The 24,628-nt window shown below is 45.7% G+C and overlaps 1 protein-coding gene across 8 annotated transcripts; it reads right to left on the bottom strand.

Annotated features, from left to right (window-relative positions):
* Positions 1 to 5,866: 5,866 nt before the first annotated feature.
* LOC110538485 (SWI/SNF-related matrix-associated actin-dependent regulator of chromatin subfamily A member 4) lies at positions 5,867 to 24,425 on the bottom strand. Of its 8 annotated transcripts, none has more exons than XM_090193645.1 (31): positions 24,144 to 24,425; positions 20,782 to 21,039; positions 20,459 to 20,594; positions 19,305 to 19,730; positions 18,970 to 19,068; positions 18,141 to 18,697; positions 17,722 to 17,895; positions 17,438 to 17,608; positions 17,233 to 17,283; positions 16,740 to 16,870; positions 16,444 to 16,498; positions 15,709 to 15,972; positions 15,349 to 15,512; positions 15,039 to 15,105; positions 14,785 to 14,895; positions 14,413 to 14,655; positions 13,958 to 14,071; positions 13,729 to 13,836; positions 13,515 to 13,601; positions 13,348 to 13,394; positions 13,064 to 13,230; positions 12,644 to 12,807; positions 12,188 to 12,454; positions 11,658 to 11,735; positions 11,212 to 11,430; positions 10,834 to 11,096; positions 10,571 to 10,679; positions 7,773 to 7,874; positions 7,430 to 7,568; positions 6,830 to 6,966; positions 5,867 to 6,523 (listed from the first exon to the last, which is right to left on the bottom strand). In XM_090193645.1, exons 2-31 carry the CDS (start codon positions 20,995 to 20,997, stop codon positions 6,491 to 6,493), a joined length of 4,899 nt encoding a protein of 1,632 aa, XP_090049771.1. In that variant the 5' UTR covers positions 20,998 to 21,039; positions 24,144 to 24,425; the 3' UTR covers positions 5,867 to 6,490. The 8 variants fall into 8 exon arrangements, with proteins under 8 accessions (XP_090049771.1, XP_090049773.1, XP_090049775.1 ...); XM_090193647.1 differs by having other exon boundaries at positions 10,571 to 10,676; XM_090193649.1 differs by having other exon boundaries at positions 12,227 to 12,454.
* Between the last annotated feature and the right edge of the window lie 203 nt (positions 24,426 to 24,628).

Below are 24,628 nucleotides of genomic sequence, written 5' to 3'. Positions count from 1 at the left end.
CTTAAACAAAAGACAAAAACACCACAGCCAAACGACTGTGTTTTTCCCTCGTGGTCAGAGCGGCAACGCGTGACAACCCAAATAATAGCAAAACAAGAAGTCAAACTGCTCTAGTTCTCATGGGTCTGCTGCACCGACCAGTATTAGTATGACATCCTGCCATGCCTCTGTCAACCAGTAACTGACTACAGCTCCCTATCCTATTTCGGACCAAATAGAACAAGCTAAAAACTGTAATCTAATAGTAGCTTCACATCAGAGTTGAGGATCTAGCTACACACTGTAGCTGGAAATAAAATGGCAGGAGAAGCCAAGGCTTTGATGATGACAGCAAATTATGTAGCTATTACCCTCTCTTTCTGAAGCAATGGTGTTTTATTTAGTAACAGAGAGTGGTAACACAGATGTAATCAAGATTATGTCAGACAGATTTGGATCATACTTCACTACATCAAGATGAAAGAGTAACAATTACATTTCATGTTACAATACCTTACATTATTTGGGTTGTCATTGCTAATTTATTTTTACTCCAGGATTGAGATGTATTTCCTTCACAGGGATTCTGAGAAAGCTGACCTAATATTTGAGACCAATAATAGGAGTTGACAGTCACACAACTCTCTGCCCTCTGGTGAGAGTGGGTCCTCTCAGTGACCGGCCCTTGAATAGCCCACCATGGGGCATGAAAGCTTCTGAAACTGTGCAAAGGAGAACCACAGAAGTGCCTAATGAGACTGTCACTAATTGTGCTGCCCTCACTGCTCCCGCTATTGGAATGCTGATGGAGCACATACAGTGACATTTCACATTCTTAAAATAAAGTGGTGATCCTAACTGACCTAAGACAGGGGATTTTTACTCGGATTAAATGTCAGGAATTGTGAAAAACTGATTTTAAATGTATTTGGCTAAGGTGTATGTAAACTTCCTACTTCAACTGTATATATCCTTCAAATGTTGATATTTGAGTGTTGACAACATTGCAAATGCTATATAGGCCTAAATAGCATTAACAATGATATACAGTTGAAGTCGGAAGTTTACATACACCTTAGCCAAATACGTTTAAAATCAGTTTTTCACAATTCCTGACATTTAATCCTAGTAACAATTCCCTGTCTTAAGTCAGTTAGGATCACTACTTTATTTTAAGAACGTGAAATATCAGAATAATAGTGGAGAGAATTATTTATTTCAGCTATAATTTCTTTCATCACATTCCCAGTGGGTCAAAAGTTTACACACAATCAATTAGTATTTCGTATCATTGGCTTTAAATTGTTTAACTTGGGTGAAACGTTTCAGGTAGCCTTCCACAAGCTTCCCACAATAAGTTGGGTGAATTTTGGCCCATTCCTCCTGACAGAGCTGGTGTAACTGAATCAGGTTTGTAGGCCTCCTTGCTCACACACGCTTTTTCAGTTCTGCCCACACATTTTCTATAGGATTGAGGTCAGGGCTTTGTGATGGCCACTCCAATACCTTGACTTTGTTGTGCTTAAGCCATTTTGCCACAACTTTGGAATTATGCTCGGGGTCATTGTCCACGTGGAAGACCCATTTGCGACCAAGCTTAACTTCCTGACTGATGTCTTGAGATGTTGCTTCAATATATCCACATAATTTTCCATCCTCATGATGCCATCTATTTTGTGAAGTGCACCAGTCCCTCCTGCAGCAAAGCACCCCACAACATGAGGCTGCCACCCCTGTGCTTCACAGTTGGGATGGTGTTCTTCGGCTTGCAAGCCTCTCCCTTTTTCCTCCAAACATAACGATGGTCATTACAGCCAAACAGTTCTATTTTTGTTTCATCAGACCAGAGGACATTTCTCCAAAAAGTACGATCTTTGTCTCCATGTGCAGTTGCAAACCGTAGTCTGGCTTTTTTATGGAGGTTTTGGAGCAGTGGCTTCTTCCTTGAAGAGCAGCCTTTCAGGTTATGTCGATATAGGACTCATTTTACTTTGGATATAGATACTTTTGTACCTGTTTCCTCCAGCATCTTCACAAGGTCCTTTGCTGTTGTTCTGGGATTGATTTGCACTTTTCGCACCAAAGAACGTTCATCTCTAGGAGACAGAAAGCGTCTCCTTCCTGAGCGGTATGACGGCTGCGTGGTCCCATGGTGTTTGTACTTGTATACTATTGTTTGTACAGATGAACGTGGTACCTTCAGGCATTTGGAAATGGCTCCCAAGGATAAACCAGACTTGTGGAGGTCTACAAAATATTTTTCTGAGGTGATTTCTTTTGATTTTCCCATGATGTCAAGCAAAGAGGCACTGAGTTTGAAGGTAGGCCTTGAAATACATCCACAGGTACACCTCCAATTGACTCAAATTATGCCAATTAGCCTATCAGAAGCTTCTGAAGCCATGACATCATTTTATGGAGTTTTCCAAGCTGTTTAAAGGCACAGCCAAACTTCTGACTCACTGGAATTGCGATACAGTGAATTGTAAGTGAAATAATCTGTCTGTAAACAATTGTTGGAAAAATGTATTGTGTCATGCACAAAGTAGATGTCCTAACCGACCTGCCAAAACTATAGTTTATTAACAAGAAATTTGTGGAGTGGTTGAAAAACAAGTTTTAATGACTCCAACCTAAGTGTATGTAAACTTCTGACTTCAACTGTATATTGTTTTGTACTTAACTTGGCAAGTCAGTTAAGAACAAATTCTTATTATAATGACAGCCTACACCAGTCAAACCCAGACGACGCTGGGCCAATTGTGCGCCACCCTATGGGACTCCCAATCACAGCCTGGTTGTGATACAGCGTGGATTCAAACCAGGGTGTCAGTAGTGATGCCTCTAGCACTGAGATGCAGTGCCTTAGACCACTGCGCCACTCAGGAGAATATGAGTGATAAAGTATTGTCACATTTAATTTGCTCTGTTAAACCTACCCTTTGGAATGATTTTGTTAGCAATGCTGAATAAAATAATAAACACACATGTGAAGTGTTGGTCCCATGTTTCATGAGCTGAAATAAAAGATTCCATACATTTTCCATACAAAAGCTTATTTCTCTCAAATTTTGTGCACTAATTTGTTTACATCCCTGTTTGTGATCATTTCTCCTTTGCCAAGATAATCCATCCACCTGACAGTTGTAGCATAAATTTGAAGTAACTGATTAAATAGCATGATCATTACACAGGTCCACATTGTGCTGGGGACAATAAAAGGCCACTCTAAAATGTGAAGTTTTGTCACACAACACAATGCCACAGTTCTTCCATGGGCTGCACACTCGCCAGACATGTCACCCATTGAGCATGTTTGGGATGCTCTGGATCAACTTGTACGACAGCATGTTCCAGTTCCCACCAATTTCCAGCAACTTGGCACAGCCATTGAAGATGAGTGGGACAACATTACACAGGCCATAATCAACAGCCTGATCAACTCTATGCGAAGGAGATGTGTTGAGTTGCAGGAGGCAATTGGTGGTCAAACCAGATACTGACTGGTTTTCTGATCCACGCGCCTACTTTTTTTAAGGTATCTTTGACCAACAGATACTTATCTGTATTTCCAGTCATGTGAAATCCATAGATTAGGGCCAAATGTATTTATTTAAATTGACGGATTTACTTGTATGAACTGTAACGCAGTAAAATCTTTGAAATTGTTGCATGTTGCGTTTTTATTTCTGTTCAGTGTATTTCCTTTTTTAAGGCGAAGATCCCTCAAACAATCATTCCCACGACAGCACATTGGTAGTAGTCAGGGACAACCAAGATAGCGAAGCAGGGCTGGTTAAAGCCCTGGATGGGAGACCAAAGGGTTATTGTAGACATTCATTCTCCAGGAAGGGGTTCTGACCAGCCTGTGTTTTCTTCTGATAGTGGATATAACGTTGAAGATCTGACATTGTTTTAAATGTATTCTACATATTTTATACAAGTTTAATCTATTTTGGAATTTGGTTACCATGATAACAAAATCCTGTGGTTGACATTTCATTCTCAAAACAACAGTTTACATTGATGACCTTTTTCAAATCTAATGTATTTTCCATATAGATTCCACATCACAACACGTTGACAAATTAGACTGGAACAACGTCGATTCAACCAGTGTGTCCAGTGGGGTGGCTGGGAATGAGAGTCCTTTCTCCCTCACAAGAGAGGAGAGATGAGAGTCAGATCAGGATCCTCCAGCTGCAGTAGAGCCTGTTGGCCCAGATATCCATCTTGACAGACCTGGGAAGCATATGCTGCGTAGACATTGGGTGCCTTGCACTAGATGTACTATAGTAAGTTAAAATGAGGAAAGCACTAGGTTCTTGGCATGTAGACTAACTAGTCTGATGTTTCATGTGGAGGCCTTCACTTAGCAAAACATCAGTATGTAGACAACAGGGCAATCCATCACCAACCAACTGGAAGGACTGACATTATTTATTTCCCAAGACTTAACTATCAAACACCAGAAAACACATGGCTCTAATATCTCAATACAAAAGCATAGTTTTATTTCTAATGGGAGGGAAGCATACCACTTTTAGAATTATTTTACAATGGTCTGCCCTTGGACAATTGGATGAGGCAGAGATAAGTGATACATTGGGTGGATACGGAATAATATATAGTAAAATGACTACATTGTCCTCAAATGAGAGTTTGTGTCCAACACTCAAGGTCACTTCTGTTGGAACCATGCTATCCAGCTTTCTCTCGTATGTCACGAGTCTTGGAGATATGACAATGTGAGACAACTTGTGTAGATACATGTTGAAACATATAACCACTGGTTGCAGCCCCTCTGCCTTGCCCTCCACTCAACCCCTCAAGACAGCTCACATCCATGACACACCCCTTGTTCATAACAGACCGTCTCCTCTGCCTGCCTGCCGAGCAGTGGGAGGAACTGTTCCACTGGTTCTTCCACCCCTATGGTGAGCCAGCTGTAAATCCTGTACACTGATCTGTTGGTTTCAACCATCACATTCTTGCCCATCTTCCATAGCTCTTCAGATTTCACCTCAACTTCACCACTCCTGACCATCATCCCTCCTAGCAAAGAAGCTTTCTTATTGGAATGTATCTGATCAATGACGTTTTTTTTTTTATCACAAAATAAACCGGCCATGTTAACCTATACACATAGGATAATAAGAAGGCTAGTCAGAGGTTGGTCTCAGTGCAGTCAGAATCTCTGCCATCATGGTTAAATGCGGTGACGGTAGCTCTTTAGAGTCACTTAAAATGAGTTGACAAACCATTTGAGGAGAGAACAGACTACTGCAGATCCATTAAAAAACGTTTCACTGAAAAATGACTTTCCACACACACAAAAAAAATTATTTGTCCAGGTGTTATGACATGAGCCCATGGCTGGAACAAAGCAGTGTGAGGGGGAGCGGGAAAAAACAGCAGGGTCAATGAGTGACCTGAGGAAGAAGAAACTGATGTGTATCTGAGATCAGAGGCATGGAAGCCCTGGCAGGATCTCACACATGCCCAGAGTAACATTGTTTAAAATACAACTGTGTGAGTGCTAAAAGCCTTTAAAAGCACTGTGGCCTAAAATACATAATTTATATAATTCAGTTTATCATAGCAAACTAGCGTTCATTTAGTGGTCAGCATGTTTACAGTTCAGACTCAAGGAGAAAATCTTCAACCTAAACAACAAAACACCTACATTTTCAACCCATGGCTTTTCATCCAGAGGCATTCAGTACTGTTATCTGGTCAAGGTGAGAGGGCCATCTAGTGTACATACAAGATAACTACAGTTAGTCAAAGATGGCTTAACAAGTTCATTCCTTTCAGCACATTTAGGATACAGCAATCAATCATGTGTAGTGCATAAAGTGAATAAAGACAACAGCAGAGAGGAAAGTTTAATTACGAGACGCCTTTATTGTACTTTTTGGAATCCAGTGACAGACGTGAGACAGAGTCCCGCCCTTCCCTTCTCACTTGTAGCCGGAGGAAGGCCTAAGGGGGAACGTACCGTTTATCTCACTTGTATTCTTAAATTAAACAGAGATATAATAGAACGACACACCCAAGTGCATTTCCACAGACCAAACGACATGCATTCAGGGGACTTAGAAACCACAGCGACTCCGGTCACACAGCTCCATCTCAAAGGAAACAAAACAAACTCACTTAAAAAGTCAGCAAACTCTCCCTGTGGTCCACGATCAGTCTGCTAATCAAACCTTGTCCACCTTAAATCACTTTCAGGAGAAAACAACAAGGCAAAAAGACATACAGTCCAGCTATTCATACCAGGATTGCTTAAATATGTAAGTGTTTTTTTTTATAATTTGTGTTTTTTTTAATTGATGGTGTATTTTAATTATGGAATACATTTCTCACTAAAAATCATCTCATCTAGGTAAAACTAGGCCCCTCTCCACTGGCTTGTCTCCCTGCTATAGAATCTAGGTAAAATATAGAAGTTCCAGTCAAGGGTGTCAGTGGGCCGTTGGTCCTCACAGAACAGGAGTGGTTCAGTTCAGTCCTCCTCACTGCCGCTGGCCGAACCCGCCTGGAACAGAAGCCCGAAGAAAAAACACTTAATCCTACAACCCAATACAACATAGCTTGTTGATCACCAGCCTAGTCTACTGTAGACGTTTAAGAAAACATTTCTGAAAACAAATGTAAGTGTTAAATAAAAAAATGTTTTTTAAATACTGCTGCTCTGAGTTGCATACGTTAATCAGTGTTGCTAGACAGCCTTCTGTGCAAAGAGCTTAGAAGAGGTCAACTTCGGTCAGTACAGTAGACCGCTTCGATAGGAAGTTTAAATTGACAGTTAAGTAGTGTCTCAATGTATTTGTGCGTGTCTTACCTCCTCCTGCTCCTCCTCGCTGTCGTCATCGCTCACCACAGGTTTGGCCCGGGAGCCACGGCCCCTCCGGCGCTGGCCCTTCCCTCTGCCCTCCTTCTCCTTCCTCCCCAGCTTAATCTTCACCTTCACTGAACGAGCTGAAAGAGAGGGAGAGATAAAGAAAGAAGCATGGACACAAATCCATGAGTACACAATTCCTCAAAAGTACAACAAATGATTAAATAGTTTAAAGGGGCAATCCCTGATTGCAACATCTATTTTTGGACTTTTAAATGAATGATTTACACCCATTGATTCTTGAAGAATATAAGATTAAATTGTCACATTCCACCAGAACCCAAAATATAATCTTGTTTATCTCCTTTGTAAACAATGTAATAGTAAACAAACACTATACCGCCTCAAAACATGGTTAAAACTATAATTATGTATTCATAGCTCAGTCTATGAATTTGAGAGTGGTTTCAACAGCCCCATCAGTCAGCTATTTACCAAACACTGGTGGGGGGAGGGTGGGATGCGTTGTTGTTTGAGCGGCAGATTGCCTTTTTAACAGTGGACTATGACACTAAGTGCATATGTAAATACTGTAACACTCACATTCAGACTCAGAGCCTTCGTCCACCTCCTCCTCTTCTTCCTCACTGTCCTCCCCCTCACTCTCCTCCTCCTTCTCCTTTTCAATCTTCTGCCGGACGCTGGTGAAGACTGACTGCAGTACGATGGAGTCCTCATAGATCTGGGGGGGGGGGGGTTGAGAGACGTTTCTTCAGAGTATGAGAGGTTCAATTCACCATAAAAAGGTTGTGACAAGTCTCCTCAGATCTGTAATACATTGGACTGTAACAGGCCATCCATATCCCAGCACCCACACAGCGTTGTCTTATCATGCCCAACAACGGTCTGTCCTCTCCTCACTCCCTCCCTGTTGCCGGACACTCACCAGAGAGCCCTCCAGGTTGAAGGTCTGAGCGTTACTACACAGCAGCATCACATCCTTCTCCAGGTCATTCAGGCTGCGGTACTTATGGCTGCGGATCCTCTCCTGGAGGGGAACAGAGGAGAGGACATCAGAATAATGATCAGACCAGTCTAGAACAACACAGGACTGAGAAGATCAGAACTAGACAGCTAGATGTGACTTGTCAGTCCCCTAACCTCCCAGAAGGACTGTTTTACAGAATGCGATTCCCTAGTCGATTCCCGCAATGTCTAATATTAAAGAAGTCTCGAGGTATTGCTCGCCTGAGGGAGAGTACCTTATGATAAGCTGTAGACCACACTATCTACCAAGAGAGTTCTCATCTATATTATTCGTAGCCTTCTATTTACCACCACAGACCAATGCCGGCACTAAGAACGCAATCAACAAACTCCATAAGGCCATAAGCAAACAAGAAAATGCTCATCCAGAAGCGGCGCTTCTAGTGGCCGGGGACATAAATGCAGGCTAACTTAAATCAGTTTTACCAGCATGTCACATGTGCAACCAGAGAAAAAATAAATAATTCTAGACCACCTTTACTCCACACACAGAGGTTCATACAAAGCTCTCCCCTGCCTTCCATTTGGCAAATCTGACCATAATTCTATCTTCCTGATTCCTTCTTACAAGCTAAAACTAAAGCAGGAAGTACTAGTGACTCACTCAATACGTAAGTGGTCAGATGACGCGGATGCTACGCTACAGGACTATTTGCTAGCACAGAGTGGAATATGTTCCGGGATTCATCCAATGGCATTGAGGGGTATCCCACCTCATTCTTCGGCTTCATCAATAAGTGAATCGACGACGACGCGCCCCCCCCCCCCCCCCCACAGTGACCGTACGTACCGATCCCAACCAGAGGTAATGGATTACAGGCAACATCCGCAGCGAGCTAAAGGCTAGAGCTGACGCTTTCAAGGAGCGGGACACTAATCCGGACGCTTATAAGAAATCCCGCTATGCCTTCAGACGAACCATCAAACAAGCAAAGCGTCAAAACAGGACTAAGATTGAATCCTACTACACCGGCTCTGACGCTCGTCGGATATGGCAGGGCTTGAAAACTATTACGGACTACAAAGGGAAACCCAGACGCGGGCTGCCCAGTGTACCAGACGAGCTAAATGCCTTTAATGCTTGCTTCGAGGCAAGCAACAATGAAGTATGCACGAGAGAACCAGCTGTTCTGGATGACTGTGTGATAATGCTCTCGGTAGCTGATGTGAGTAAGACCTTTAAACAGGTCAACATTCACAAAGCCGCGGTGCCAGACAGATTACCAGGAGGTGTACTCACAGAATGCATGGACCAACTGTCAAGTGACTTAACTGACATTTCTCAACCTCTCCTTGACCGAGTCTGTAATACATATATGTTTCAAGCAGACCACCATAGTCCCTGTGCCCAAGGAAGCGAAGGTAACCTGCCTAAATGATTACCACCCCGTAGCACTCACGTTGGTAGCCATGAAGTGCTACCCACCTGAACAAAAGGAACACCTATGTGAGAATGCTGTACATTGACTACAGCGTAGTGTTCAACACCTTAGTGCCCACAAAGCTCATCACTAAACTAAGGACCCTGGGACTAAACACCTCCCTCTGCAACTGGATCCTGGACTTCCTGACGGGCCGCCTCCAGGTGGTAAGGGTAGGTAACACTACGTCTGCCGCGCTGATCCTCAACACTGGGACCCCTCAGGGGTGTGTACTTAGTTCCCTCCTGTACTCCAACACCATAATTAAGTTTGCTGACGACAACAGTGGTAGGCCTGAATACCAACAACGGTGAGACAGCCTATAGGGAAGAGGTCAGAGAGCAAGAGCAAGAGAAAGGAGCTGATTATGGACTACAGGAAAAAACGGTCCGGACAGGCCCTCATTAACTGTAGTGGAGCGGGTCGAGAGTTTCAAGTTCCTTGGTGTCCACGTCACCAACAAACTATCATGGTCCAAACACACCAAGACAGTCATGAAGAGGGCACGACAAAACCTATTTCCCCTAAGGAGTCTGAAAAGATTTGGCATGGGACCCTAGATCCTCAAAAGGTTCTACAGCTGCACCATCAAGAGCAACCTGACCGGTTGCATCACCGCCTGGTATGGCTACTGCTCGGCATCTGACCCTAAGGCGCTACAGAGGGTAGTGTGTACATCAGTGGGCCAAGCTTTATGCCATACAGGACCTATATAATAGGCGGTGTCAGAAGAAAGCCCATCAAATTGTCAGAGACAACAGTCACCCAAGTCCTAGACTGTTTTCTCTGCTACCACACGGCAAGCGGTACCGGAGCGACAAGTCCAGGATCAAAAGGCTTTTTAACAGCTACTACCCCCCAAGCCATAAGACTGCTAAACAGTTCGTCAAATGGCCACCTGACTATTTACATTAACACCCCCCTCTTCCCTCCATTTGTTTTGTACACTGCTGCTACTCACTATTTATTATCTATGCATAGTCACTTCACCCCTACCTACATGTACAAATTACCTCAACTAACCTGTACCACCGCACACTGACTCGGTACCAGCGCCCCCGTATATAGCCTCGTTATTGTTATTTTATTGTTATATTTATTACTTTAGTTTATTTGGTAAATATTTTCTTAACTCTTCTTGAACTGCACTGTTGGTTAAGGGCTTGTAAGTAAGCATTTCACAGTAAGGTCTAAACTTGTTATAGTCGGAGCATGTGACAAAAAGTTTGATTTGATTTAGTCTTATAACCGATACATTAAAGGGTTAGCCCCATACCTTAATCTTCCTGAAGTCGACAGGTTTGCGGATGAGCTCGTAGTACTCAGGCAACTCCTTGCGGGAGGGCAGCTGGATGAAGACTTCACTCAGCTGGCGCCCATTGCTGCTGTGAAATAGGAGAACAGGGAAACTCCGGGATTAGTCCACCTCAACATGCTCTGCTCTGACCGTTACATGACAAAACAGGTTGTGTTTGTGTATGTTGTCATGTGCTGATCTTCACTGAGTTGTCATCCAGACATAGGAGCCCACCAACTCACCCGTCCTTGTACTTGATGACAGTGTCCACCACCTTCTTCATCTTCTTGGTGAGGGATGGGGGGTTAGGGGACAGTTTTTCAGCCGGAGGGCGCCCGCGTTTCTTGGCCTTCTTGACCTCCTCATCCTTGTCACGGCTGCGACCACCGCTGGAGCTGGGCGTGGCCGAGCCGGGCATGTCGTCACGGTCTCGCTTGCGCTTCCGGGTCGTCTTCTTGTGACGCACCTCCTCCTCAAGGTCCTCCAGATTACCGTCCTCTATGGCCTGTTGGAGGGGGAACCACACATCAGCATTGCAGGTCATAGACCATAGATCTCAGTTATAGGACTTTCAATTATTAGTTAAATCATTTTTCAACTACAACAGCTGGATAGTCGACCTTGAGCCACTGCTTCTCTGTGAGTGAGTCGCTGTAGTCCACCTCCTTACGCTGGCGAGAGCCGCGACCAAACATCTTCTCCTCCTCCTCCTCACAGGTGAGCCTCTCCACCTCGGCATCATCCTTTAGGATCCAGGTGGGCAGCTCGTCATCCTCCATCAGACGGGGCTTTCTCTTGGGGTTGCGGGCGTCCTCGCGGCGCCGGTCCAGGTCCATACGCTGGAAGGGGGAGGTACAGTGAAAGAAAAGAGGAAAAAAAACAGTTGAAGAATGGTAGATTTCCATCTTAAGTCTATGCATGGGTGTCATTTTATGTCAGACTTGAGGTTGTGTCAAAGCCTCCAACAGGGCAGTCTTCAGTCTAGAGGTTGACCGTGAAGCCTCCAGTTGCCTCAAGCAAGACTCGGACTACATTTCTGTAAATCCTGAAGAACTATGGGACTGACCATGAACTGGTCAAACTCCTCCTCGCTTCTGGCAATCATCTGGTTGACGGTCTCATCATCAGGCACCTCGTCCTCCTCCTGTAGACAATAGAAAGGGTGAACACAGGGCTGTTAGTGGTGCCTCAGTCTCTGAACTAGAATTATTGAATGCTTAACAGTTATGTTAGTATCATATAAAGTGCATTGTAATATGTAGCACATGATGTATTGGAGTAAATCTCCTACAATATGTGTGATGCATACGTCTACCAGGAAACCACTGCTCCTACTAACTGTATAGATAGTAGCCGTCCTAGCTGGAAGTCTGTTCTATGTTATTATACAAGACCGTAATTAAATAAATAAACAGTTGCATTTTTAAAGAAAACGCAGGAAGAGGAGAAGAGGGGAAACCAAACCTAAAAAAAGGAACAACCCCTAAATCCAGAAGGTAGAGAGGAGGAGGAGGAGAGAAAAGTAAAGAAAGGTTAAATGGTAGGGAGGCGTGTGGGTGGTTGGGTAGTGTGGTGGACGGTCATGATCACACCCACCAACGCCCCCCCAGCGCGCCAGCCCCCCGGGGCCCCGACCTCGTCCTGTTCCTCATGCTCCAGGATGGCCTGCAGGAAGGCACGGCGCTCGTGACTCGACGACTTCTGGTCGAACATGCCGGCCTGGATGACCTTCTGGTCCACGTTCAGCTTGTACTTGGCCGCCGCCAGGATCTTCTCCTCCACACTTTGAACGGTGCAGAGACGCAACACACGCACCTCGTTCCGCTGCCCGATACGGTGGGCTCTGTCCTGGGCCTGCAGATCCTGTACAGGGGAGGGAGAGAGAAAGAGAGGGGTGAGTGATCAGAGTTAGGGGGAGGGCAGGACATGGGAGTTGGCTATGTTACCTCACAAAATCACCTCAATAGCCACTAATCCTAGCTGTTTTCTAAATATATATCAATAACTCCAGTGAGATTCCTAGATCAGACAGTAGAGGGTAATGAGCTGAACCTGATGTGGGTTCCAGTCGGAGTCAAAGATGACCACAGTGTCAGCAGACTGAAGGTTGAGGCCCAGCCCCCCGGCCCTGGTGCTGAGCAGGAACACAAAGTACTGAGAGGCGGGGTCATTGAAGGTCTTCAAAAGCATCCCACGATCCTCAGCCTTGGTGGTTCCTATGGACAACGACCAATGGTGTTAGTTACCAAGACAACAGCAGGAGGGATGCAAGTAACATGAGCTCGTGAACGTACACCAGCCTCCCCACATCACAATGTTGAGCCATTGTGTTCTATTAAACTGCATACTACAAGTACAAAACAAACCCTACACATAGTTCTGTATTTCTCATAGTACAAAGTACTTCTGGAATTTGTCTTGAATTTATTTTCCCAGCACCAGCCAAAATAACTATCCTATCCCGCCTCTCACCATCCAGACGCAGGTACTTAAAGTTGCGCCAGCCAAAGTAGTCCTCCATGATGGTCATGGTGGAAGTCATCTGACAGAAGAGCAGGACCTTGTGGTCGGTGACCATCAGCTTGGGCAGGATACGGTCTAGCAGCTCAAACTTCCCAGCGGCGCGGTACAGATCAGGTCTGGAGGAGGCAGGGGATGAGAACAGAGGGGTGGATGAGGGAACGCGCCACACATAGTAAGATCAACCACAGCACCATGAAGCATCAACATGCAACGTCAGCAGATGCTTTGCTTACCCAGACACTACGCCTCCAGTGAATCCCAAATGCTCAGAGAAGGACTCCTGTGAACAGACGAATCACAACTTTTCGGTTAAAATGAGAAGCTATAAACACAATCTTACACTTCAGTCAACATCTCTTCTCAATTCATGGAGGAGTTGAGGTGGGCCCTTGCACTGTACCTCGATCTGCTGGAACATGTAGGGATGGTTACAGATCTTCCTCAGCTGCATGATGGTGTTCATCAGGGTCTTGGTGCCTCCTTTACCCTGAAACACAACACTCTGCACTTAGTCATCCTGTAGTACCCATCTAAACAGCCCAGTATAACTGACCCCCAGTCAGTTGTTAGGGGGTGTATGGAGAGCAGTGAGGGGGTTCTCTACTCCTCCTTACCTTCTTGTCTTTCTCAGAGCCGTCGGTGAGCAGCACACCCTTAGCCTGCATGTGTCTGTACAGCACTCTCTGCAGGGCCGACATGTCACACTTGATCACATACTCCACCTGGGGAACACACACACACACACACACACACACACGAGAGAACAGAAAGAATCAAATAATCAATTGATTGATCTTCATTGTCCTTGGCTACTGAAAGTCAAGTGATTGACAGGAGTCAGACCTTCTCAGGCAGCTGGGACTCCACTTCCTTTTTCAGTCTGCGCAGCAGGAAGGGGCGGAGCACTTTGTGCAAACGACGGATAATCAGGATGGTCTCTTCCTCGTTCAGATCCACCTGGGGTCGAGAGAGAGGGAGGGGGGGGGGGGGGGGGGTGTAAGAGTCCAGCCATGATGACCCCAATGTCTCCAGAACACCCTTCTCCACGGCCCTGACTAACTCACCTTCTCTCCGGTCATGACTAACTCACCTTCCCCACGGCCCTGACTAACTCACCTTCTCCACGGCCCTGACTAACTCACCTTTTCTCCGGTCATGACTAACTCACCTTCCCCATGGCCCTGACTAACTCACCTTCCCCACGGCCCTGACTAACTCACCTTCTCCACGGCCCTGACTAACTCACCTTTTCTCCGGTCATGACTAACTCACCTTCTCCACGGCCCTGACTAACTCACCTTCTCTCCGGTCATGGCGAAGGGGGCGTTGAACCACTGCTCGAAGGTTGTGCAGGACTTGAAGATGGTCGGCAGCAGGAAGTTGAGCAGGGCCCAGAGCTCCGGCAGCTTGTTCTGCAGCGGGGTGCCGGTCAGCAGCAGACGCCGCGGGGCCAGGTAGTGGGTGTTCAGAACCACAGTCAGCTTACAGTGGTGGTTTTTCATACGGTGGCCCTCGTCCACTATCATGTACTTCCATCGCAGCTGAGAGGGAAAGAGTACCGTGGCATGAGAAGATGACATGGAAGTTTCCATAGGTTCACCTGTCTGACTAGGGCCATTTCTAAGGCGGTGTACTATTGCACAGGGTGATTTGAAGAGGTGGGTCCCTACCTTAGCCAGCACTTGCTTGTCTTTGATGATGTACTCGTAGGTGGTGAGCAGTACGTTGAACTTGCCGCTGCGCAGGATGGGGAGGAATGCCCGGCGAGCCTGTGGGGAGCCCTGGACAGAGACATAGTAGAACACACATCAACTTGACATCTACAGAACACTGTAATCAAAGGATATTCACATGTACATGCGGACTGCCTACTATGCAATTGTCAAACTTCACCCTGGAAGAAGGGTTGAAAGGGGCTACTCACTTTGTAAGAGACTTTCACCACCGTTGGAGCCCACTTATCAAACTCATACACCCAGTTGGACAGAGTTCTGAAAACAAAGACGGGAGATAAATGGATAAACATACACTTTCTCTGTCCACCTCAAGGTCGCACTGACATAAAACAAGGCAAAAATATTGATGACTGTGGAAAATACCTATAACAGCCCTTCTGGGCTTGTATCTGTGTAATTACAGAACATCTCGATTGAAACAACAGAAATACTGCATCATCCCCGGTCTATAAAGGAGCAGAGAAGTGACTAGAGGAAAGGAGAGGCAGAGGGACTCACGAGAGGGGCACGATGATGAGGAAGGGGCCGTTGATGCGCTTGTGCTCCATGAGGTAGGTGATGAGGCCGATGGTCTGGATGGTCTTGCCCAGACCCATCTCATCAGCCAGGATCCCATTCAGGTTGTTGTTGTATAGAGACACCAGCCACTCCAAGCCCTTGATCTTAGATGTGAGAGGGACACAAACCAGTCATTCTACTGTCTCACATGGTCATCAGGTACACATGGCTTTGGTCAGGTGTTATCTCTTCTTTTTTTGACCTCGTTACTTCTTGTAAGCATTGTGAAAGGTAATGAAACACTACAGCGTGCATTGTGTATGGGAAATCATGTTACTGTGACGTGGGTAGACTGTGTACCTGGTAATGTTTGAGCTGCCCGTTGACCAGCAGTGTGGACTGTTTGTCCACCGTCTCAGTGACGGCGTGGGCCACAGCATAGTATGACTGCAGGCCTCGGGCGAACGCCGCCTCGGCACTGTTATACTCATCATCCACATCCTGCTTGGCTCCTTCGATGATGTAGCGGGCGTCGACCTCGGACACGTCCTCTGTGTCGGGGTCTGGGATTTTCTTTTTCTCCTCAGTGGGAGCCTGGGAGGGCTGGGGCTCCTCCTCTTCCTCCTGAGGGGTGCGGAGCAAGAGGATGGACTCAGATACAGACGCCACACAGCCTGGCTCAAATTGTCTCAGCTAAGGTCAAGTCAAAAGACGTTATCGAATCGGAATAAAATATTCTTTATGGAAACTAGAACACAGCTTGTCCCATGAACTGGTCAGGATTAAGATTTATCTGGAAAAGATCTCTGTTCCAGTAAAGATATTTACCGCACAATATGTTTTGATTTACATTAATATAAGCTTTATAGTACACAATGCAGAGAAAGGGTTACATTAGTTTGGGCTTGGCAATGGCCTAGTTTCTGATAGCCCAAGGCAAGAGTGGTACGCCTCTGAACAGACTCCACACGCAAGGTCTCATCCACAGCGGTCTGCTTACATTTATTTAAAGGTGACTTGAGGTTTACGATATACATATATTAAAGGGGAAAGTGGGGGGTAAGCACAGCATTGCGGTCTCTGTAAGGTACATACCTCCTCTTCCTCTGAGCCACTGTCCTCGCTGTCTGAACGAGGAGCCACTTCATACCTGCAGGAGACAAGTTTTAATGATTAGTTGTGATGCCCGATGAAATTGTTTTGAGATGACAGTGTTTATGTACTTATGGCTAAGCAACAGTGTGAAAGACATTTAGAATTGTACAATGTTCATCCTTTCCAAAGGAAAATGGTATTTCACATTCCTCAGGCTCGTGTCGCCGTCATTATTATTATTATTCCCACAGTCTGGGTAAACAAGCGTGTGTTCTAGCTAGCTGTGTTTAACTGACCCAGGGTTCATCTCCAGCCAGGTGTCCAGCTGGCCAGCCCGGGGCGCATCCAGCCCCGTCAGGATCTTCCCACTATCTACATGGATCACCTTCACAGGCAGGTCACTCATCTGACTGGTCTCATCCAGAGGCTGAGAGTGGAAGAGAGTGGAAGAGGGAGTGAGTGAGAAATTGACTGGAAACTGTGTGATATATTATTACCTGTCAATATGATAATTTCATAGTAAATTAAACAAGTATTCCTGTGGCCTTGTGAAAAACAGGGAGCCTGGAAACAATGCTACCTTTTAGTTTCTTATCAACACATCATGAGGCAAATGGCCTATTACCAGACATGAAAAGGGCCTATTTGTTAAAATGTTGAGTGATGGGGCTTGCATTCATTCATTATATTGTTCTTCATGAACTGATGGCACTTTGTAAAAAATCTTGGGGGGAAATTATTGTCTGGATTTTATCGGGACCAAATCTTTCACTGGGATCTGAAACTCACCTCTCCGTCGGGTCCCAGGGCAGGAGGCTGGCCCTCCCCACTCTCTGGCTTCTAGGGAACATGAACATCAGTTTCTCATATTACAATGACAGGCTCAACAACATAAACACAGGGGGCCGCATATCGCAGTAAAACACAAGGCAACACAATAAAACAAATGGAACTTCAGAAAGATGCACTTTCAACATTTGGCCTCATTCTTCACCTTCTTCTTCTTTTTCTTCTTCTTCTTATCCTTGAGGGCCTGATCAGCCTTGTGGGCTCTGACCAGATCGGTGAGGTTGGCCACGTACTCGTCTGTCTGCTGCAGCAGGTAGGCCAGGCGCTTGTCTTTCTTCTGGTCAATCAGCTTACGGTAGCCCTCCTCATCTTCAGCCTAGGGAAGGACACACATTGACTACAGGTGTTAGAGGCACTGGGTGTGAGAGTAGATCTATGGCTATTTAATAGTGAGTGTATAAACGAGCACGCAGCTGTGTGGTCACTCACCATCAGCCTCCTCATTCTCTCCTTCTCAATGCGCTCGTTCTCCTTCTTCTGCTCACGCTCAGTGTTGGCGTGGTACGTGGCCACAGCTTTGGTGGCCTTCTGGAGCTTGGCTGTGATGGAGCGGTGGTACTCCTTGAAGTCTTTAGCATGCTGCAGGATGCTGTTAAGGTATTCCTACACAAAAACCTCAGAATATTAGTGTCTATACAATACAACGCAAAGCACTGGAGGCACAAGTATGTGAGGATCACCTGACATCTAGATTGTGAACTTCAGTCCCGACCCCTCTGTGTACCTGGCGTTTCTGCCCCGACCCCTCTGTGTACCTGGCGTTTCTGCCCCGACCCCTCTGTGTACCTGGCGTTTCTGCCCCGACCCCTCTGTGTACCTGCCGTTTCTGTCCCGACCCCTCTGTGTACCTGGTGTTTCTGGCGTCGTTTGCGCTCCTGTTCAATCTTCTGTTGCTTCTCCAGTTTCTCTGTGATGCGGGCCTCACGGAGGGATTGCCGCTTGCTGCGCTTGTAGGCCTTAGCATTGAGGGCCGTCTCCAGGGCCGTGTCACGACGCATACACACCACTACCTCCTGACGCAGTTGTCTCTGGAAATTTAGCAGCCTCAGGGCCTTGAGCTCGATGTTGGCTTTGGTGCGCAGGTCTCCGGCCAGAGACCCTGGTAGATGCTCCAGCTCCTGGATACGGTGGGTGATACGAGCCTGCAGCCTGTACTCTCTCTCCTGGAGGATCTCTACTGGGTCCAGGCCACGGGGCTTCTGGATGGGCGTGATGCGGTTCTGTTTCTGGTGCAGCACCATGGGTGGGGGCTGGAGGGGCTGCCCAGGGGACTGGGTCTGGGGGGGCATTACCGGGGAGGCAGCAGGGGGCACGGAGGGGGGAGCAGGGGAGGGTCTGCCAGTGGGCTGAGGGGGAATCAGCTTCTGGGGGGCACTGGATGGAGCAGCAGCATTCACCATGGGCCCTAGAATATATGGCATTGAAAGAGTTTAGTTCTACCATCCCACAGAGTGTTTTGGTGCAATGATTATCTGTTCAATATGTGTGTATTAATTTTTATTTAACTAGGCAAGTCAGTTAAGAACTAATTCTTATTTACAATGACGGCCAACCCTTGCGATAGGTCTGGTGAAATTATCAGCTCAGGAAAGAGAAGAACATGGACTAAAAACACTACAGACTAGTGCCTTCTCACACACAGGTAAATCACTGCCCAGGGGTCAAGCTGAGGCTCACCTTCGGGCCATTGTTTAGGGGGGCCATTGGTGGGCTGGCCCTGCATACCAGGAGGAACACCCGAGGGTCCTGGAGGAGGCATGTTTGGGCCTACCATTCCTGCAAGATGACATTAGATATGATCAGACACTACCTGGGCATTCATGCCTACTGAAGTCTAGTTAAAGTAGAAAATGGTGCCTGAACTGAGAACATGTGTTCAAGTTTCACCACCAGGGGTCCGTGTTAAGCATTCAAATTATTTATTTGAGACAGACAGCATGTGTGTGTCATTCATAGGGTTGCAAAACCCATTGACAGACTGTGAAGCATAACCTTGTACACCCCCCCCTCACCATGAGGTCTGTTGTAGTTTGCTGGTGGCTGTCCAGGCCCCGCTCCAGGCCCAGAGGAGGGGGACATGTTGGGCATCCCTGTCTGCTGCTGCATCCCTGGCATGGGCCTCTTACCCTGCACAGCCATCTGCAGGTGGTCTGGTAGGGGCTGGCTGCGAGCCAGCATCTTGTAGGCCATGATCTGGGCCCTGAGCTGGTGTAGCTGGTTTTGGTTGAAGGGGGTGGGTCCACCAGGCCCAACCCCGCCTGGCCCAGAACCACCACTTGGACCTGGGACCCCAACACGGTTCTGCTGGCCCATGGACTGGGGGTCACCGCCCTCCATGGGGACACCTGGGCCAGAGGGCATCATGGGGCCCGCGGGAGGGCCGTTGGCTGGCACAGGGCTGGGAGAGTGCTCAGATCCCCCCAGTGGAGAGGGGTAGCCTTGGGAGGAGAGACAACAGCACATGTGAGAAAAGTCATCTTCCCTGGGAATGGTAGGGCATGACTGTCCCTTTATCCGAGAACAGTGGGAAACTGATTTGAATGACCAATAAAATGGCTAGACATCGAAATTGGTGGCAGAATGGATGCTAACAGACTAGAATAAATGTTAACCAAATCCAGACTGGTATTATGATTATGAGCTGGACTGGCGAAACAAACACTTTACAAATCAGTCTCTAACAGACATGCACACATTACAGCTGAGCCTCGCCCTCTGTCACACCAGTCAATACAGGATAGAACAGTCAACAGAAAAACACAATTTCCTGTGTTACAGTATTTCAACAGCCCCTCTGTCCCTCTCTCCTTGGTGACTGAGTAGTTTTGTAGCAGACAGCTGCCACCAGCATTGTCTGAAAGGAGAAGCCCCTTCCCCTGCCCCTCCACTGAGCGTCTGCTGCTCACGCTACCCAACAAAACGACAGAAGTGAAAGAAGAGAAACTAGCTGGTTGAGTTCACAGTACAAGTGCACACAAGTCTACACGAGTTAGCATTCTCTTTCGGGTAATCAGCTTTAAAAACAATTGTGCTTAAGTCTAAAATCATAAGCATCATATTTAGATAATATGGAAAGCTAATAAGTTAACCTTTTGTGTAAAGCTCCTTCAATAACAGAGTCAATGTTTCCTCTATCCAATCTAATCAGTACCCCATGGTATGGTACCTTGTGAATGTTGATCCATGGGGCTAGGAGGGGGTCCCATTCCAATGTGGCCTCCACCTGGTCTCATGCCCATGTTCTTCATTGGTCCATAGCGAGGGTCATCAGACATGCCCTTCTCATGCATGCCTTCCATAGGCTGGGAGAAGACAACACACAGTAATACATTGACATAAGCATGTCCTACTTAGACAGCACATACATTTCTTATGTACAGTAAAGGATGAATAGATTAATGCAAAAAAAGCATCATAAAATGGTACCGCAGACCATAGAAGACATTTTACATACATTACAGTTATGGATATGCCCATTTTCTGTCTTACTTTGTGCATCTGATGCATATTCTCCTGAGGATATCCTGAGGGCCCCTGTTGTGGGTGGGAGTGTCCAGAGGCTGGGGGACCTGGGCTGGGTCCCATCATGCTATGAGCAGAGCCTGGGGAAGGGCTGGGTCCCCTCATGGCTCCTGGAGAAGGCCCCGGTCCTGGAGAGGGGCCCGGCCGAGGCGTCCCTCCCATGGGGGGGTCTGGGGTGGACATCTCTCAGCTGAGTCTGAGAATTTGACAGCACCAAGCTCCACTCTGCAGAGAGGACAAATTACAGATGATACTGTGCTCAGTTGTTGACAAATTTCGCAATATTTGTTTGCGTTAGTTGGCTGTACCTGCACCAAATCTCCAGTGGTTTTCCTTCATAGCTTGTTGTCCATTATCTTTTTAAATAGGGAGGCTTTTTTTGTTGCAATTTTATTTCCATGATGGCTCAAACAACATGTTTTCTAATGACTCTTGTCCCGCCGCAGCAGACATATGGTATTATAATTGGATTTTAAGGCACGTATAAATATCCTGCTTAATATAATAATTGTGTCATTATCACAAAACAACTGCATTATACTTAAATACTTCAACGTCAACCAGTAAAATGGCTCTTTGGCTGGCTTTTGCTACAGCATTCATCAATGAGCGTTAGCATTCTAGCTAACAATTGATGCATCCAAAATAGTTATTTTGCAAAGACGACAACCAAATATAATCTTAGCAACTTTCAAGTAAGAATCAAAACATAAATCTTGGCTATGTTGAATGGGCGCAGATGGTAACAGATTCTTACTGCAGCCAAGAGTCACGCGCATCTGTGTATAGAATCATGAGAATCACAATAAATAATGTATCGGCACCTAAGTATCGTGAGGTCCCTGGCAATTCCCAGCCCTAGTGCGTACCAGATGATCTCTATGTTGCCATCATCCACAAATTGACTTTGTGTTCTCTGAGCTTTGGGTTCTCGGATGTGCCCAAATTACCCAAAATACACCAGTTCGTTTGAATAACAAGATCCAATTCTCAAGATAGCCTTTTTTGTAGTCATTTGAGTATGTTTTGTGTTAATATGCACACCTGGCACAAATATACACAAGTAGGATAAGAAAAAAGTAGAAATTTGACACTAGACTGGTAGAACCTGAAAGCACAGTTCACACATCTCCTGAGTTAGTTTATTTGAAAGCCATTTTCTGCTTCAGTCACAAGGTGGCTCATTTTGTCAAGATATTAGCCCAAGCATTCTCAACTTAAGACAAAAGTGTGAGTGTGTAGGCAACTACACATCAGCCACACTGACTCTCAACATGCCCCGCCCCCCCCCCCCCCCCCCCCCCAGGGGTGTGTGCGCTTCATTAAAGAATGAATATGTTCCACACACACTAACAGTCCCGAAGAAGCCACGACAATGCCTCTTCCCCCACAGGAGGCTGAAAAGATTTAGCAAGGGCCCTCAAAAAGTTATACTGCTGCACCATTGAGAGCATCTTGACTGGCTGCATCATCGCTTGGCATCCAAATGCAAGGCACTACTAGTGCGTAAGGCACCGTTCATCACAGGGGCCGACATCCCTGAATTCCATGACGTCTATGCCAGGCAGGGTCAGAGGAAGGCCCCAGAAAATGTCAGACTCAAGCTACCCAAGTAATAGACTGTTCTTTCTGCTACTGCATGGGAAGTGGTACCAACATGGCAAGTCTGGAACCAACAGGACCCATAACAGTTTCTACCCCCAAGCCATAAGACTGCTAAACAGTTAACAAAATAGCTACACAGAGTGTCTGCATTGACCCCCTTCAGCAGTAACTCCGACTCATCATATACACTGCTGCTACTGCTTATTATTTATCCTGTTGCCTAGTCACTTTACCCTTACCTATTTGTACATAGCTAATTCCCTCGTACCCCTGCACATCGACTCGGTACGGGAACCTCGTGTATGTTATCGTTACTCTGTGTATTTTGGCAATTTTTCTCTACATTGTTGGGAAGTTAGTCTACACCTGTTAGTTATGAAGCATTTGATTTGTTGAAAGACACCAATGTTCTGTTTATCTTCAGTTTGTACAGGCCTACCTAAAATTATCTGGATGATTACATGAAGTGGTCTGCCTTTGATAATACAACCCATATCACAAATAAATTATAAATGGTATACTTTTATTAATAATTGCTTTCCTCAAATCTAATAATTGCACATAGATAGTTGGACAGAAATATGCTCCAATGACTAAATATGTTTTTCCAGTGTGTGGCGATTGACAGAATGAGGAGTTCTTGTTTGAAAACCTTACACTCAGACGAGGTGATTCAGATGATGCTGCCCAGCAGCAGCTGCATGCATAAAAAGAACCCCCATACACTCCCGACAGAATAAACAACATAAAAGGTAAACAGCAACCATGATGTGTGGATGAAGTTGTCGACATCATGACATTCATGTTAGTGAGACGAGTAACGCTATTTAAACGATTGAGAGTGGAATCTATTGTCGTTCCTCCTCACTAGATATTGTTATGTTAACAGTTATGTCCAAGGACTGATGCATTCTCTTTGGTGAGACAGTAGTAGCTTGATACTGTAAACCCTGCTACCGGCGACTTGACTTTAGTAAAACACGGATATTTAGCTAGCTAGTGGAACATAGTTGCCGGTTGCAGTTGGTAATCGTAGCAATTGAATTACGGTAGCTAACTAATTAATTAGACTTCGTTAACTACTTGCTTAATATTTAGTTATAGAAGCTAACAAACCAACGTTATAAAAAACAGTTAACGGATGCTAAACTAATGTGGTGTACGGTGTAGTTAGCATAGCTTGACCTGGCTAGAAAGCTATCTATGTATAGTAACTCAGTTCCGTTTACAACACAGGTTAGAAACCATTCACTCATGTGATGTGCTAACAAACATTGTTTTCTAGCTACATAATAAATGTATAACATGAAAACTAAAAACACAAAGAAACACTGCCAGACAGTTGGCTAACGTTAGCTGGTATAGTCTCTACTTGCCGAACATGCTGTCGTTACCAAATGTATGGTGAGAATTGGGTTATTTTGCTGACTTTGGAGATGCAGCAAGAGAGTAAAAGTTAAATAATCATTTCAGTTGATTGATCCAACCTGCATCCCGTACCCCCGCTCTAGCTAGACAGATACATTTACAAAAAAACACAATTCATTCATTTCACTCTGCCGCCAGTCTGCATTGCAGACAAGACAAAAAAAAAATGTCGGTCTAGATACTAACGTTCCTTCCAACGATAAACAAAAGAAAGAAACTGAAATTATGTAACAATAAGCTGAATAAGGATACCATCGAGGAAGTCTTAAAAAATACAACTTTTGAATCTGACTTACATTGAAATCACCCTTCGCCGATAGGTCCCTTCGATTTCCAACGCTAGCCAGAAACAAAGAGCGACCTAGCCTGTTAGCATTTATTCTCTCACCACCCCCACTTCTCGTCTGATTGTATCGCCAAGGAACGGCCTTCACTACAGCAACGGTGATACAAGAGCGCCCCTACACGTTCATCCCCCATGAACGACTGGAAAATCAACGCATGCCCAGTCTAGGCCCCATTGCAGAGAAGAATGCGGGCGAAGTATGTCGACGTGGGGGATGGGTGTACAAGTTATTATAGAACAGCACTATTACATGTAGTAAAATAAGATGAGGGGTCCTTGTTGATTGTAGTCTTTGACAGTAACAATTAAATTAATTGAGTTCCGTTTACATAGATTTTTTCTGCCTGAATAAAATGTGCAATGTCAAAAAAAGCATTTGCCGATATCAACACTAGTTTTTATTTTATTTAACTAGGCAAGTCAGTTACATTCTTA

This window comes from Oncorhynchus mykiss, chromosome 12 (assembly GCF_057628025.1).
Source record: "Oncorhynchus mykiss isolate SJ-2025 chromosome 12, ASM5762802v1, whole genome shotgun sequence".
In the NCBI taxonomy this organism is placed as follows: Eukaryota; Metazoa; Chordata; class Actinopteri; order Salmoniformes; family Salmonidae; genus Oncorhynchus; species Oncorhynchus mykiss.
Note: the sequence above shows the minus strand (reverse complement) of the source record. Positions and strands in the feature narration are given on the sequence as shown.

Coding starts and splice junctions, on each gene's coding strand:
- LOC110538485 (XM_090193645.1), bottom strand. CDS start 20,997: ATGTCCACCCCAGACCCCCCCATGGGAGGGACGCCTCGGCCGGGCCCC. Junction 20,595..20,781: donor ATATGCATCAGATGCACAAA/GTAAGACAGAAA, acceptor GTCTTCTCCCAG/CCTATGGAAGGCATGCATGA. Junction 16,499..16,739: donor TGGCTGGAGATGAACCCTGG/GTCAGTTAAACA, acceptor TGTCTCCTGCAG/GTATGAAGTGGCTCCTCGTT.